Here is a 14877-nt window from a genome sequence, read left to right as displayed (position 1 = left end):
ACTCAGAAATGAAAAATATCGTCCTCCTTCGTTCGTAAATTGCCCGGGGAGCATTTTTCTTGGCCGTTCGCGTCAATCCTGTCGCAGAAATGGAGGGATTCGTCCGTTTCATAATAGTTTGATTCAGTGGTGTGTGAAAAGATAAGAGTCCGCCCTGCGGTGGTCACTAAAAGCCTTCTCGAATGGGCCTCCCGTAATTTGCGGGGACCAAAAATGGAATAAAGAGGTGATGTATGGGACTGCTTCTCAAATATTTTCTTGGGATCTTGTCTTTTTTCCAAGAAGTACGTAGACCTACGGTCTCGTACGATAAGGGTTCGTTTTAGTGCCGGTTCGGCAATTACCTGGCAAAACATTTCTGAATAAACTAATGTTTGCTTGAAGCGAAGACAAGCCAAAGTAAACAGCAAAAAAAAGTTGAAACTCGATTTGTTTTAAATTTACTTTCACGTTGAGTACGTCTAGAATGACAAATTCAATATCCGTGATTAATTGCTCGATCAATTAAACTTCATTTTTCTTGTGGGGTAAATCAATCTTCTGTCCTAGAGGGAACAATTTTTCAGAGCCTCTGGATTGAAAAATAATTATTTTTGCAATCGATATGCTAACAGTTGCCTTAAATTGATCGGGAAAATGCTTCATATCATTAAATTTCAAATTAAGTTCGTTTAATATACCAAGTGTCCAAGAGCACCCTGGACATAGGAGATTAACATGGGAAAATGGTTTTGATTTTTTTAAGCCTGTACGGTTCATTTAATGGAAAAACGCTTTAGATAAAAGTTGTAGAGCACATTTTCGGCTAACAACTTGTAATTTTTTCAATACCGTAGATTTATTTGACCATTAAGACGAAAAACGGATCTAAAATTCGGAAATTTTAAATCTCGCGCCAAGCGGTAGTTAAGGAAAGTTTATATCCGGTCGTGCTACCAACCTCAGTCAGTCATTCTGTAATCAAAACCAATTCAAAACAAGTTTATTTAGTAATAATTTTGAGTTACTACCCACATAATGCAAAGAAAATAAAAAGAAATCGTGATAAAAATACTTTATCAGTAGCCATAGCCCAAAAATCTGCTAAGTTGCGTTTATAACCTCATTCAATATCTCTATTCAACTTATTTACTTTGTAGCAAAATTCTTTAAGAAAACACTGGTTTTGCTTACAAATATTTAATGAGGACAACCGAATCACCTATCTCAAGCCTCTTCATAACACTACCAAACGATTTAACGTGATAAAAACAATGGACTAGGAAGGCCTGCAGATGTTTGAAGATAAGTTGCTTTACTATACAGGGATCACAAAAGAGGGTAAATACTTCCCTCAAAAGTGATGCAATTTAGTGACCTATATGACTGATAGTTTTATATTGTATGATGTTAATAAAAAGGCATTTTTTATAACTGAATGTCAATGTTTTTTCCCTAGTTCTACAGGGTAAGGTAAGTACTGATATTTAATTAGCTCCATTAGTTAACTTGAACATCATTCACCTACAAGGATACTTGTAAAATGTCTACTAACCAAAAATAGTTTATTTGCAAGTAATGTGTAACTCGAGTTCACATTTGATTAGTAAAGGTATGTCCTGTGAAATGGTGTATTGAATTAGAAGCAAATTGTTTCTCTTTAGAGACTTTCAATCACTACATTTCCCCTACCTTTGCTAATTTGGAACTCCACTATTATCCAAACAAACATTAGGTTAGTAAGACAAAGTTTTTTAGCAATGCTTGTATGATGAAAGGTTCACCCACTCACACTCAATCTGTGGAACAATCACTGTTTATGTGGTAAGACCACTTTTCTTTGCCACCTATTGTACCTAAGCTTTTCACTTGAAGAAAATGTATACTACCTTACCTACCGTACCTTGAACTGTGAATAAATAAAATACAAATGTTCAGTGTACAAAGTTTTATTTGGAACAATTGAGTCTGTGGAAAAAAGAACACAATTATAATGTTAATACCTAAACCTAGAATAGACCAGCTCATGTAGATAGCTCAATTGAAAAGTTGGTTTTTTGACAATACCTACCCATATACAAAAACTTTTGTCACCTGACTGATAATTTGAGTGTTAGTCCATATTATGTTCCTAGAAGGGGTTTCTCAGAGGTTTTATAGCCAGTTTAAGATTATTCACATTTCACAGTCACATCAAATTTTGAGATTTAAGTCAGATATCAACACTGAATCAGTTTAAGTTTTAGTTGCAACACTGATGAAGACCCTCGCTGATGAAGTTAAGCACATTGAAGCTAAATCACACCACTTTTGAAGGAAGTATTTGGCCCCTTTGTTGTTGTCCCTGTGCAGTAGGAAACTTATCTTCAAAGATCTGGCTTCATTGTCCACTGTTTTCATCACTTTAAATCGTTTGGTAGTGTTATGAAGAGGCTTCAGATAGGTGATTCGGTCATCCTCATTAAATATTTGCAAGCAAAACCAGTGTTTTCTTAAAGAATTTTGCTACAAAGTAAATAAGTTGAGTAGAGACATTGAATGAGGTTATAAACGCAACTTACCAGATTTTTGGGCTGTGGCTACTGATAAAGTATTTTCTTCGCATTATGTGGGTAGTAGCTCAAAATTATTACTAAATAAACTGGTTTTGAATGTTTTGATTACAGAAAGACTGGCAGCGATTTGTTATGATTTTGAAAGGTTGGTAGCACGGCCGGATATAAACTTTCCGTAACGACCGCTTGGCGCGAGATTTAAAAATTCCGAATTTTAGAGCCGTTTTTCGTCTTAATGGTCAAATCTACGGTATTGAAAAAATTACGTTGATAGCCGAAAACGTGCTCTACAACTTTTATCTAAAGCGTTTTTCCATTAAATGAACCGTACAGGCGCAAAAAAAAACAAAACCGTTTTCCCATGTTAATCTCCTATGTCCAGGGTGCTCTTGGACACCTGGTATAATATAAATTGATATGATAATAAAATTGACTTCAAACCCATAAAATTGACTTAAAGTATGCCTTTCAAGTAAGACTAATTCCAAGTCTCTATATCTTATATAATAAAAAATAATAAAAAAAACTAAATTAACTGTTGACTAATTAAATGTGACGTTCTGATAGGGAAACGGAAGCAAGTAAACGAAAAAGCAATCAAATTTTCCTAAAGTTGATATCAACATACACCATAATTAACTGGGGAAACGTGTCCAGCGTTCACTAAAGAACAATAAATCCAACCCGTTGGGCCTATGTACTGGATTTAGGGCTCAGATATTATCTTCGAGGGCCGCTCTGTTACTGAACAGAGTTATAAAACTGCTGCAAACGTGGTCTACATTATCAGTTTAAATGATGGCTGATTGCGAGAAATAACTCCGATTTATTTATGACCTCCGTTTTCGGACGTGGCGCATAAATGTGATTTAGGTAAAGTGGAATTTTATGATCTATTCGCTTTTAGTGTGGTTTGTTCCACGTTTTTATTGTCCGTGAAAAGCTCATCCATTTTCGACGACTTGTACTTTGAAAACAGAACGATTGCGAGTTTTTCGCACGAAACCTTTATCATCACAGCTAGAAGGGCAAAGATCGTTCCGAACACTAACAAAGAAATCGACTTCTAGTCTGCAGAACGTAACGAAATAACTTTCCTCGAGCTGAGAAACAGTGAAGGAAACCTAATATAACTTTCATCAAGCCCTCAGACCCAGAAACCTTTACAGTTTATTGTCTCTTAACTACAAAGATAAACGGAATGGCTTTTTGACATTTCACTAACGTAGTTTCTCCCTTTAGGTCCTATAGAGATTAAAGTTCAGCTGTTCCGTCCCAGTTTTGAACGCTTTAATGGCTTCTCTGAATAACAAACCCTTATATTTTCCACTTAACTTCAATTTAAATAAGTTAGTTACCTTGGTATGACTAAAAAAATAAAGTCTTTAATTGTGGCTAAGCTATACTTTCTAATAATTGGACATTATCAGGTATTTTAGTCAACAATGAAACTTGTCCTTTGCTCAAAGGTTCAATTAATGTTGATTTCTCCAAACTGGCTAGATAAAACATTGTTATTAAACCTGAACTGCTGATTATAGGAATTATTCTTTTACTTATTTATTTCGAGACGACCACCGAGAGATTTTTTAACCTTACGTGATATTCTGAAATTTCATAATTGGTGTTTTCTCCTTGGAGACAAAGGTACACCGTTCTGGAACATTTGGAATACCCTGTATATGAACGTCTAATAAATACGAATGTAATTTAATCCTAAAAATAAATCAACTTATTCATATTTTGACTCATACGCATCATTCGGGCGCTTTACTTATAATTATAGATATTAAGTATCACTTTCAAAACTGGTTTACACAACCGGGTCGTAAATAAGTACTTGCCACACTCTAAAGCAGAAAAATTAATATTTCACACTCTTGCAGGAAAATCAATATCCTTATCATAACTCAATTCTGAGAGAACGAGTGTGAGCTTTTTGTGCCGTCTCCAGACACATTTCCAGATTTATTTCTCAATTAAACGCGAAGCCCAATTCCTATCTCGTAATACTGTTTGGCCTGTCCCGATATGTCAGACCTAGTTTTACACCGAGGCTCTTTCTCGTTTCTCGCCCACATCACGTGACCTTAGGCTTATTTACGACTAACGCCCACTTCCTCGGCAGGAAGTTCTTAATTTCTTCCGAAACTGTTCTGGCGGTGCGCCTATGTTGCGAAAGGAGGAAGCCAATTAAGTAATTAATGGCCGATATATGGGGAACTAAATGGGAAGTTATTAGACAAGGACTTTCCGTTTGATGCCTCACTCCCACATACTTTTTCTGCCTGCAATTTAAGCAAATATAGGTCTCAGCGAGAGTTTCTAGTCATCGTGAAACTAGAAAATTTAGATTCATTAATACTGTGGAGTTGTACGAAAAAGTGCTAGAAATTGTTGTACATGGTTCTGCATTTTCGATGGTTTTACGGGGTACAGAGAAAACGGTAATAGATAGAAAAAAAGTAGCATACGTGTTCTGATCTCTTTTTCTGAGCTGAGATGACTGGCGAAAACTGGGCGGCGCAAACTCCTTTTGTTTCAAAGATACGGGGGGTTTTCGAAAATTGGTAATTTTTGAACCTCTTCTGTATTTCAGTTGCTCTTAAAGTTATCAAAAAAGGAAGAACGGTTCCCGGTAAAAGTTTTCATGTAGAATCCAATGGCGTAGTCAGTTTTTTTCTATTCCGTTTAGTTTCTGACATGTGACAGTAAGTTACATTTTTTTAAATGGAACATCCTACATATTTTTACGTCATTTAAGTCTGTTGATTTTTACCTTTTCAACGGTGTATTACAACATATAAGTTTGTAGAGGTTAATCCTGTTATTTTAAAAAAAGACCTTTGCTAAGCTAAAAAAAGGCCAATATCTAAAATACCAAACAAAATCGGAAATCATATAAACTAACACATCAGAAAATTAAATATTTTTAATAAATCTTATTAAAAATCTAAGTTACAAACAGTTCTACCGTCACTTTAATAAGAAAAGTGGCCATTTTTATTTTCTACTATTTTTAAGGTGGAAGTTGAAAAAACTGTTTATAAACGACATGTAACATGTTAATATGAACATAGCCAAATTTTGTTTCGACTGTGGGTATTTTTATACATATGATTTAGCAGTTTTTTGTTAAGGAAACGCTTTTTTTCTAATTACCAAGATTAACGTTTACAAACTTATATGTTTTAATACACCGTTGAAAAAGTAAAAATCTACAGAATTAAACGAACTAAAAATATATAGGGTGTTCCATTTAAAAAAACATAACTTACTGTCATATGTCAGAAACTAAACGTAATAAAAAAAACTGACTACGCCTTTGGATTCTACGTCAAAACTTCTACCGGAAACCGTTTTTCCTTTTTTGATAACTTTAATAGCAAATGAAATACAGAGGAGGTTCCAAAATGACCAATTTTCAAAAGCCCCCCGTATCTTTGACACAAAAGAAGTTTGCGCAGCCCACTCTTTGTCAGTCATCTCAGCTCAGAAAAAGAGATCGGAACACGTATGCTACTTTTTTTCTATCTATTACCGTTTTCTCTGTACCCCGTAAAACCATCGAAAATGCAGCACCCTGTACATGATACTCTTGCTGTGCAACATATTTACTAATTCCTAACACATGCGGAGGATCACTTTTACTCAGCATACGTAAAAAAGCCACTTTCTGCACAAACAAATATCACGACCAACTTAAGAAAGTAAAACTTTTCGCACGTACAATAATCAACTACTTTCCGTACATCTGAGCGCGGGCAATATTAGTTTATATTTTACAAGGGGAACGAAGTTAAAGCAGCCTTATCAATTACCCCTCCGCGTTCTGTAAAGGTCCGTGTAAGGTGTTTATTAGCAAACACAGTTAAAATTACCTTTTCTCAGAATGGAGAGTCATCACCGGCTGGGGGAATATTCCATCCGCTCTGCATTGTACTCTTATGTATCCCTCGTCGGCGCTTAGACGCTTCAACTCGAAGGAGTTCTCTGTAACTAAGAGTAAAGTTGGTTTTAGTGGAGACATTTCACGTTCTGTTTATAATGGAAAAGTGGAAATTATTTGTTTCAAATACTCTTCAACATAAGTAGACAAAGTTTTTTATAATTTCTGTCAAACTTGAAGAGCCAGTAGAAATAGCGATGAAAGTCATTTTTTTTTCAGAAAAAAGTTAACTAGACTGAAACATTTACTTTTTTATGTAGTATCTGGAATTCATACTATTAAAAAACAATAACGCTTCCAGTATCTATTTACAAAACCCGTGTTCGTCTATCCGTTTATCATCTTGTTTAGACTTACTAGGAAAAACTACAAAGCAATTTAGTCCTTTTTTTATTTGTTTAATCAAACTGCGGCTTAGAGGAGGTGATAGAGCAGAACAAGAAGTACATTTTAAGATTTTTGCGGTCTTTAAAACCCATAAAATAACCGAGTTAAAGAGCTTTAAAAATTTTAAATACAATTTTCAAAAAAAAGTTAAATATCTCGGAAACGGTTATAGTCTCCCTGTATGTCAGTGTCAAAATTAACTGTGTTTCTTTTTGTTATTTGAACACCTTGTATATGATCAATCGTATTGCGGTTAACTTGAGGTTAAAGATCAGTTCAAGACGAACATATTGAACTTCTTACAACCCAAAAATGACGGAGCTAAAGAATTTTCAATGCAATTAAAAAAAGTAGGAGAAGTCTATTATCTCGGAAACGGTTAGAGTTTTGGAAATTTTACGAGAGACAATAAATAATTGTTCAGAATGACTTTTAGCTCCCAGTAGATTAAGCTTATACCCAATTAGAACAGGGTAAACGCGGTCATAACTAACAGAGCGTCAGTTTGAAATTTAACTGTTTTTCAAACATGCTCTATATGTTGAATCGTGTTGTAGTTTTATGGAGGTGAAAGAGCAGTTTTAGATGAACAATTTCAGCTTTTTATAGTCCCTGAAACCCCAAAAATACCTATGGATACGGAATTTTAAAACTTTCATGCAATATTCCATAAAAAAGTTAAAAAAGTCGAATATCTTGGAAACAATTAGATTAATGGAAATTCTACCAAAGACCATACATGGTCAGAATACAGTTGCGCTGCAACTTTAAAATAAACCAATTTTGTCGCTATGGTCCTTCGAATTTGTTTTATGTTTACATAACCTCAAAAAAAAGTGCAGTCCATAGACGACACGACTAAGCAGATATTAATACACAAAAGTAGCACCAGCACTTTCACTAGCTTTAAAAAATTTTTCTTTTTGTAGTTTGGTAATGTTTCAAAACACTATTCCTTGTTAGCAAGGGCGAGGGTATTTCAACCCTCCAACACACCGATAAATAACTCTGATGCAAATGGCCATAGTTTCCGCTTACACCTAACTATTAATATCAATAAAAATGGACGTTTGGCGTGCATGCCCTAATGTAAATTACTCTCTTTGGACAGCTTCATAAACACCGGTCGAAGTTTGCTCTCAACTACCGCCAGAGCTTCAATTTTAATAATAAATTCACGCAACTTTAAATAATAATTATAATAATGCAGGCACGCAATCTGATAAAAAAAATACAATTTCCAGTCGGATTGCTTTAACTTCAAAATAATAATTCCCATTTATAAAAATGCCTTTCTGCTGATTCCACTTTGAAAAATATTAAATTATTTATGTTTCGATTATTTTTGTTTATATCGTTTATGCGGTCAGTACTCAATTTTTAGTGAATCGATCTATGAGAAATATGGACATTGCTGCTGGTTTAAAACATTTAGTTTAGTGGATATATTTGGTAATTTTGAAAAAATATAGACTGATGATTTATCTCTTTCAGAAATAGATATTTACGTAACAAGAGCAAAAAGTAATATAATTTCTTATGGGACTGTAGTCGAGTATATACATGACAAAAAAGAGGTTGAAATTCTTGTTAACATTCTTCGTGCAAGTTTTCTTGAAAGTTTTGAAAAAAACTTGGACGAAGAATACATCCTCTTTTTGTGAATAACTTATAAACATAAGTAAGTAATCGCCTCTTTTTTGAGATACAGGGTGTCAAAGTTATTTAAAATTACTCTATGGTTCATAGACTAGAAAAAACATAACCTTAATTCATTGCGATCTTGTCTCTAATCGGACTGTTCATTCAGGGTTGCCAGACTTTTCACACACAGTGTACAAAAATAATATATCAGTGAGTTTTTGCCCTTATCCTACTTCGGTTCTTTTCCAGAAAACATGAAAGAAAACTTAACAGTAGATTTGAACCCGCGACGTATCCAATTGCACGTGAAATGAAGCTTTGCTGAGAAAAACGTAACGGAAAAAGAACGTCTTCACTTAATGTTTAATGAAATACGTGACACGTAGCATCAGAGGGGCAACACTTTAGATAAGCAACACTTTCATATATAAACGAAATTTCCGTCTTACTCTGTCTGGAAAACATTTCAAGCTAGATTAAACCGATTGCCGAACCGAATTCCAACAACATAACGAAATATTAACACGAACAATGCAATCTGATATATTTTGTTCCGCGCCGCAGGAAATGTACAGCACCGAAATCTGCTAAATCAATTTCGATGCTGGTTATCTGTGAAACAATGTGTTTTATGTTTACGGATATACCCGCACTGGTTAAATACATATGTATATTCTACATGATTTATATATTAAGGGATGCCACACAGTTCCAGTGCCTGCCTCGGTAATCCTCATGCCTGCGGTACCGGCTCAATTTTAGGTTTAGTTAATATTTTAATAGTAAAACAATTGAATTTTTGTTTGGAATTATTCAAACAAATATTGGATTTTTATTGCCATATTGTATTAAAATTTTATAAAAATATATCACTTTCAACCACGATCACGATCTAGTCAATTTAGGTTTATTTTCAAAGTTTCTTTCTGCTTTCTTAAAACTACAATTATTTTGCATAGAAATCGTCACTACAGTGACAGTACTACATATTTTTACCTATTTGGGTAACTTAGAATACTCTTAACCTAAATCCACTAATATTATGTATAATCATCATAAGCTCTGTTCAGTTCCACAGTCCTCTAAGACCATTTTGAATATGCTATACCCTCGAAATCCTAAAAAGCCTTCAAACCTTCTAAAAAGTGCCAGAGCCCTCTACAAGTGTCCTAAACCTTTTCATAACTGTTTTAAACTGCCAGAGGCTATTTTGAAAGTGTCTGAAACCTTTAAATGAGAGAACTTGTTAAAAAGTAACAGATCCCTCTACAAGTTTTTTAAACCTTCCCATTATTGTATTAAATTGTCAGAGGTTTCTAATCAAATTTTGAAAGTGTCAGAAACCCTTCTAGAATTGTTGTCAATTGCCAGAGGCCTCTATAACTATTTTAAAAATGTCGAAGACATCTAAATACTATTTAAAATCTTAAACCTTCAAACCGACATACTATTTGCTGGTGATTGTGACGCAACAGTCAGAAGTCACTGAACAGACTGTAGTTCCTATACTGAATGATATTGATGAAATTATTGTCGATTTTTTTCTCTTTTAATGCTATCGATATGATAACCATTAAATAATAAATTAACTTTAAATTAATGGGAATTTCAAATTTTTTTGCTTTTTATATTTTTTTCATTTTTTTCATTTCTTCCCTCATTTGAGAGATGAAAATATTACTTTGGGCGGTTTTTAATCAGTTTTTGTTTTTGGAAACTTCACTAAATTTTATAACTATATAATGTATCAGGTAATTAAAATTTTACCCTCACCATTAGTTGGTTTTAACTCTCTGTTCCCCCTAATTGTTTAATCTGTTTTAGTCGTCATAACGTTATTTTACATGAATTATATTATGAATTAAAGCCCAATTAATAAGGGGGAACAATTAATAAAAACAGATCTTAAGAAAAGGGTTTATTAATTTTTGTACTTGTCTTAACTATTACTACTACTTACTAAATCATATTTTTATAATTTCTTTTATCTTGGATTTTATAATAACAAGGGCACTAGTAAAATATCAACATTCCAGTATTGTAGCTTAAAATAAAATTTCCGTTTAACTATTATTTCTCTGTAATGGTCTAAATTTCTAAATCCTCCGAAATTTAAAACTCGTATCTCAGCCACGTTTCTCGACTTTCCAGGTAGAAAAATGCCAACAATTTTTCAAACTCTCTTAATTTAACTCCCATTTAAAATTTGTACCCCTTATTTAGGATTTTCCGGCGTTGTTCGACCTTTTTCTCCCCCTCGAACTTCAACTTTACGGCAGCGACCAAGTTACACGGCTCGTAACCTCCACCGGACCCGGTGTTTTATTGACCAATATACTTTCGGGTTTTGTAGAGTCGGTCACTTTAAGACAAGCAAATCATTTCGAAACGCTATTTACGGTTCGGGATCGGACGAGGTCATTTGTCCGGATTTATTTCTGGACCGGTGTGTTTTATCGTTTTCGGTTTAAAGCGACTTTTTCGAACGAGAGAACTTCAATGTTGGCTTGTACGATTGCAATTCGACGTTTATTGTATATAAACTGGCCGAATTTCCACTTGAACGTTGACTTACAACCGCGAACAAGATAGAAACGTCCCCAATGCCGGAAGCGTGGAAATAAAGGTGTAGTAAATTCCTGGATAGCTTGCCATGGAACGGAATTGTGGCTTTGGATTTACATTTTTGCTGGATTATTTATACGGACCTGTGGGAAACCTTAAGAGATTAACAAATGCGAGTTTTATCCACCAGTTGCATGCGGCAAATTGATTTAAATCACCGAATTATTTTAATGTTGTTTTTAACTGCTACACAGTTAATGAATTTTGACGAATTTTTTTACTCGGGTGCTAGGAAGTTTACTTTTCCCGGAAAGATTCAAAACTAGATGGAACATTGTAATGAAACGCTGTTCAGCACAGAAAATTTTCTTTAAAATGAGATTTTGTGGTTTACGATCCTCTGTTGAACAGTTGATGTTAAGTTTCGGTTGGAGTCATCAATGTCTTGAAATGAAACTTCACAGTAAAGCCAACGTTTCTTACAGTTTAATTTTGCATCATCATTCTCCATTCTCTATAACAGGTATGTTTCAGATCCGCCTAGAACTCAGCAAACCAGCTTAGCACTCTATACGCGGATGACACTGCGATCATGGCCCGGACAAGGAGCGGCCGACTCCTGACCCTATACCTGCAAGAAGAGACCACAGCATTTGTGAAATGGTGCAACCAATGGAAGATCGACCTAAACGCGGAGAAAACGCAGGACATAGTCTTCAAAAGAAGACCAAAGATGAGAATAGAAGGAAACGTCAGGTTAAAAGACATGACAAGACATCGAGTGGCGCAACAAGGCGACATACCTTGGGGTCAAGATGGACCAAAAACTCACGTGGGGAAGCCACATAGAATACGCCAGACAGAAAGCCAGAGCGACCAAAGCCAAACTGTACCCCATGACAAGCAGGACATCGAAGCTGGCACTTCGGAACAAAGTAACGCTCATCAAATCAGTTCTTCAACCGCACCGGACCTACGCCTCAGCCGCGTGGGGGTATGCGGTCAAATTGCACCTGAAGAAACTCCAAGCTGTGGAAAACATTGCGCTCAGGACAGCGGTGGACGCCCCATGGTACGTCAGAAACGTGGACATCCAGCGAGATTTGAAGTTTACCACCGCAACGGAAAAGATCAAGCAGAGCGCAGTGAAGATATTTCACAAAGCGGAAAGCAGCAAAAATCAGTTACTGCGAGAAGCAGTGAACTACAACCCGGAGCTAGAAGCACCCCATAAACGCCCCCGATACCAGCTATTGGATAACGGGTAATTATTAATAAGTTTTTCTCAAAATCTGAGTGCGGTGCTAACTGGGCTCTGGCTGCACTCCTGGCACTCAAAGGAGCAAAAATTGAGAATATCTTAGACATATGTCAGAATGCGAAAATGAGTTGCCAAATTACGTTATGACAAGCTTTGGTAGACTGACTGAAGATGTCCACTACCCACATAGAAGCATTGAATTGCAATAATTTGTCTCTCTTACTAGAAATAATTTTGAAATTCCATTTCCGTATGGAATCAAAACAAAAATGGTAAACTTTAGTTAGTAGAACAGTTAAAAAATACAAAAGTAAACCAATAACAATGTATGAAGACCTTATCAATGATAATAATTCTTAATTATAAAATTTAATCTATTAAATTTACGAGCGGGCAATTCAAAGTATTAATCCCAACACCCCGTCAGTAAATAAGCAATCTAAAATTTAAACGTCCATCCGGTAATCCACAGATTAGAAATCCGATATTCAATACGGAGCCGTAACAAGCCGGTTTGAATTTTAACACCCCCGATAAAATTCGGTTCCTCCTTCGGAAAATTCATTTTCCATTAAGTACCATAATTTTGCGTAAATCTGATGGGCCCCCGCCGTGTTAAATTCCCTCCAAGTAGGCGTTAGAATTAATTTCATAAAGCGAAGTGAAATTTTTACACAGGAAATTGAACCGATAGGCCAATAAGTTATCGTATTGAGAGTCAGTGGCGGCTCGACTCAATATTTCCTTATTATGTTAATTTTATTTCTGTGTCATTTTTTTTTGTTGCAGAAATTTCAGTTAACCATTCACCGACCATTATTTTCACTATTACAATTTTTTTTGTTTAATTGTTCAGTTGTTCTTAGAAAGGTTTTTTTGAAGCAAAAAGTGCGACACTGGTATTAAAGTTACATAATTGGCAATTTCGAGGGTGATCTCCTGTTACGAAATTGGTCTGAACGATAGAATAGAGCCGACAGAGCATTATAATTCTGTTTACCCACTATCTTCAACCTTATGGAGCACACGTTTACTGAACTCAATTGCCCTCAAAACGACTTTAAAAACTCAAATTTTTTTTCAAAAAAAAAAGTTTCATAAATGGAACATGCTATCGCTCTAAAAGCCATCGAACCCCGAGCTAATAATTGAAAATCACCTCACATATCAGTATAAATTCAAAGTATCCAAATGGCCCCGTTTTCAATATAAGGTTTTAGACCTGGATGACGCCGGTTGAATATTCATTTTACCCTCATCGACCGGGGGGGGGCTCACTTTAGACGGTCAATTTTATATTTTAATGAATTATTCATTGTTTGCAGTGAGAAATTCGGCGTAGTCCGCTGCTGCAAAGATACCCTCGAATAAGTTTAAAGGAAGAGAATAAAGTTTTGTTTATCTTTCCAAAATCATTTTCAATGTAAACTTGAAATAAAGGTTTCAATCTCTTGACGCTTTAATTCGAATGGAATGGATTTCTCAGATGTTTATTTTACTGCTTTCTGAAGATTGTGACGATTGTTTTATTATATTGTTGATTGGAATTTTATATTTGCGGATGTTTTTGCAAGAGCAAAATAAAAATAAACTCATGTAGTGAGTATATTATAGATAAACAGTAAAAACCATAATTCTGAAAGTTTGGTAGTATAAGGTTTACCGAAATTATTTTTAGAATGGTGATACTTCCGGTTATATTGGAAGTAGACTTTAAATGGGACACGCTGTATATCGTTTCTTTCTTGAATTCCACAACAAATTCTAGAGATATTTCATGTATAATGTTATACAGTGTGTATGGTATAAGAAGGCCCTTATAGATATCTTCAAAATGGTTAGAAACACAAATTTGGTTAAATGGGAGAAAAGTTGCGTTATCATGGCCTTAGTAAAATGACATTTAAAAGCGTCAAAATTTTCTTTTGTTAGCTTGAAGTTTTGAAAAAAATGAATTTCTTGATTTTACGTTTTATTTTTTTTTTTTTGACGTTAATATTGTAAGTACAGACATCTCGTAAACCGTAACAGACACAGATATTGTTAGTATCTAAATATTAAAATAGTCTCCCATTTCATTTGCTTTTCACATGCACATCCATTATATTAATATCATAGTAAATACGTTTGGAAATTATTATTTTATGTAACTCACTTTTCTCCACAAAACCCTTCCTTAATCAAAAACAACAATTATTTTGGCATTTCATTTTATCGTGCTACTAACCCAAGTAAGATTAAGAGCCATTACAGGCCTAAAAGTGAATAACGCCACCGCAAATACAACAAACACTTCGTTACAAGCAGGGCTTCTATCCGCCATTCGGTTTGAAGAACACGAAATCCAGCTTGTCCCCAGATCGACCTGCCCGATAAGTTCAATCCAACATCTGATAATAAAATCCCGTGACAAAGTTGGGACCAACTGGGTCAGCCCTAGTTTTTCCCTAAAGGGAAAACGTTTTTCGCTCCCGGACAAAATGTATTACTTCGTTTGCCGAACGAATTCCGTTTACGCACGAATTGATTTTCAGTGA

At 35.0% G+C, this 14877-nt stretch overlaps 1 protein-coding gene across 1 annotated transcript in view; it reads right to left on the bottom strand.

Moving 5' to 3' along the window:
• Nucleotides 1-14877, bottom strand: part of LOC145727185 (uncharacterized) — a 219319-nt gene that overhangs the window by 85783 nt on the left and 118659 nt on the right. The window contains exon 4 of the mRNA XM_081976667.1: nt 6416-6533. Within this exon, the coding sequence (XP_081832793.1) occupies nt 6416-6533 (118 nt within the window). The remainder of the gene's footprint in view (nt 1-6415; nt 6534-14877) is intronic.

Source organism: Ips typographus, linkage group LG1, assembly GCF_016097725.1.
Source record: "Ips typographus isolate SLU linkage group LG1, UJ_Ityp_2.0, whole genome shotgun sequence".
Lineage (NCBI taxonomy): Eukaryota > Metazoa > Arthropoda > Insecta > Coleoptera > Curculionidae > Ips > Ips typographus.
The sequence above is the reverse complement of the archived record's forward strand: the minus strand, read 5'-3'. Positions and strand labels throughout refer to the sequence as shown.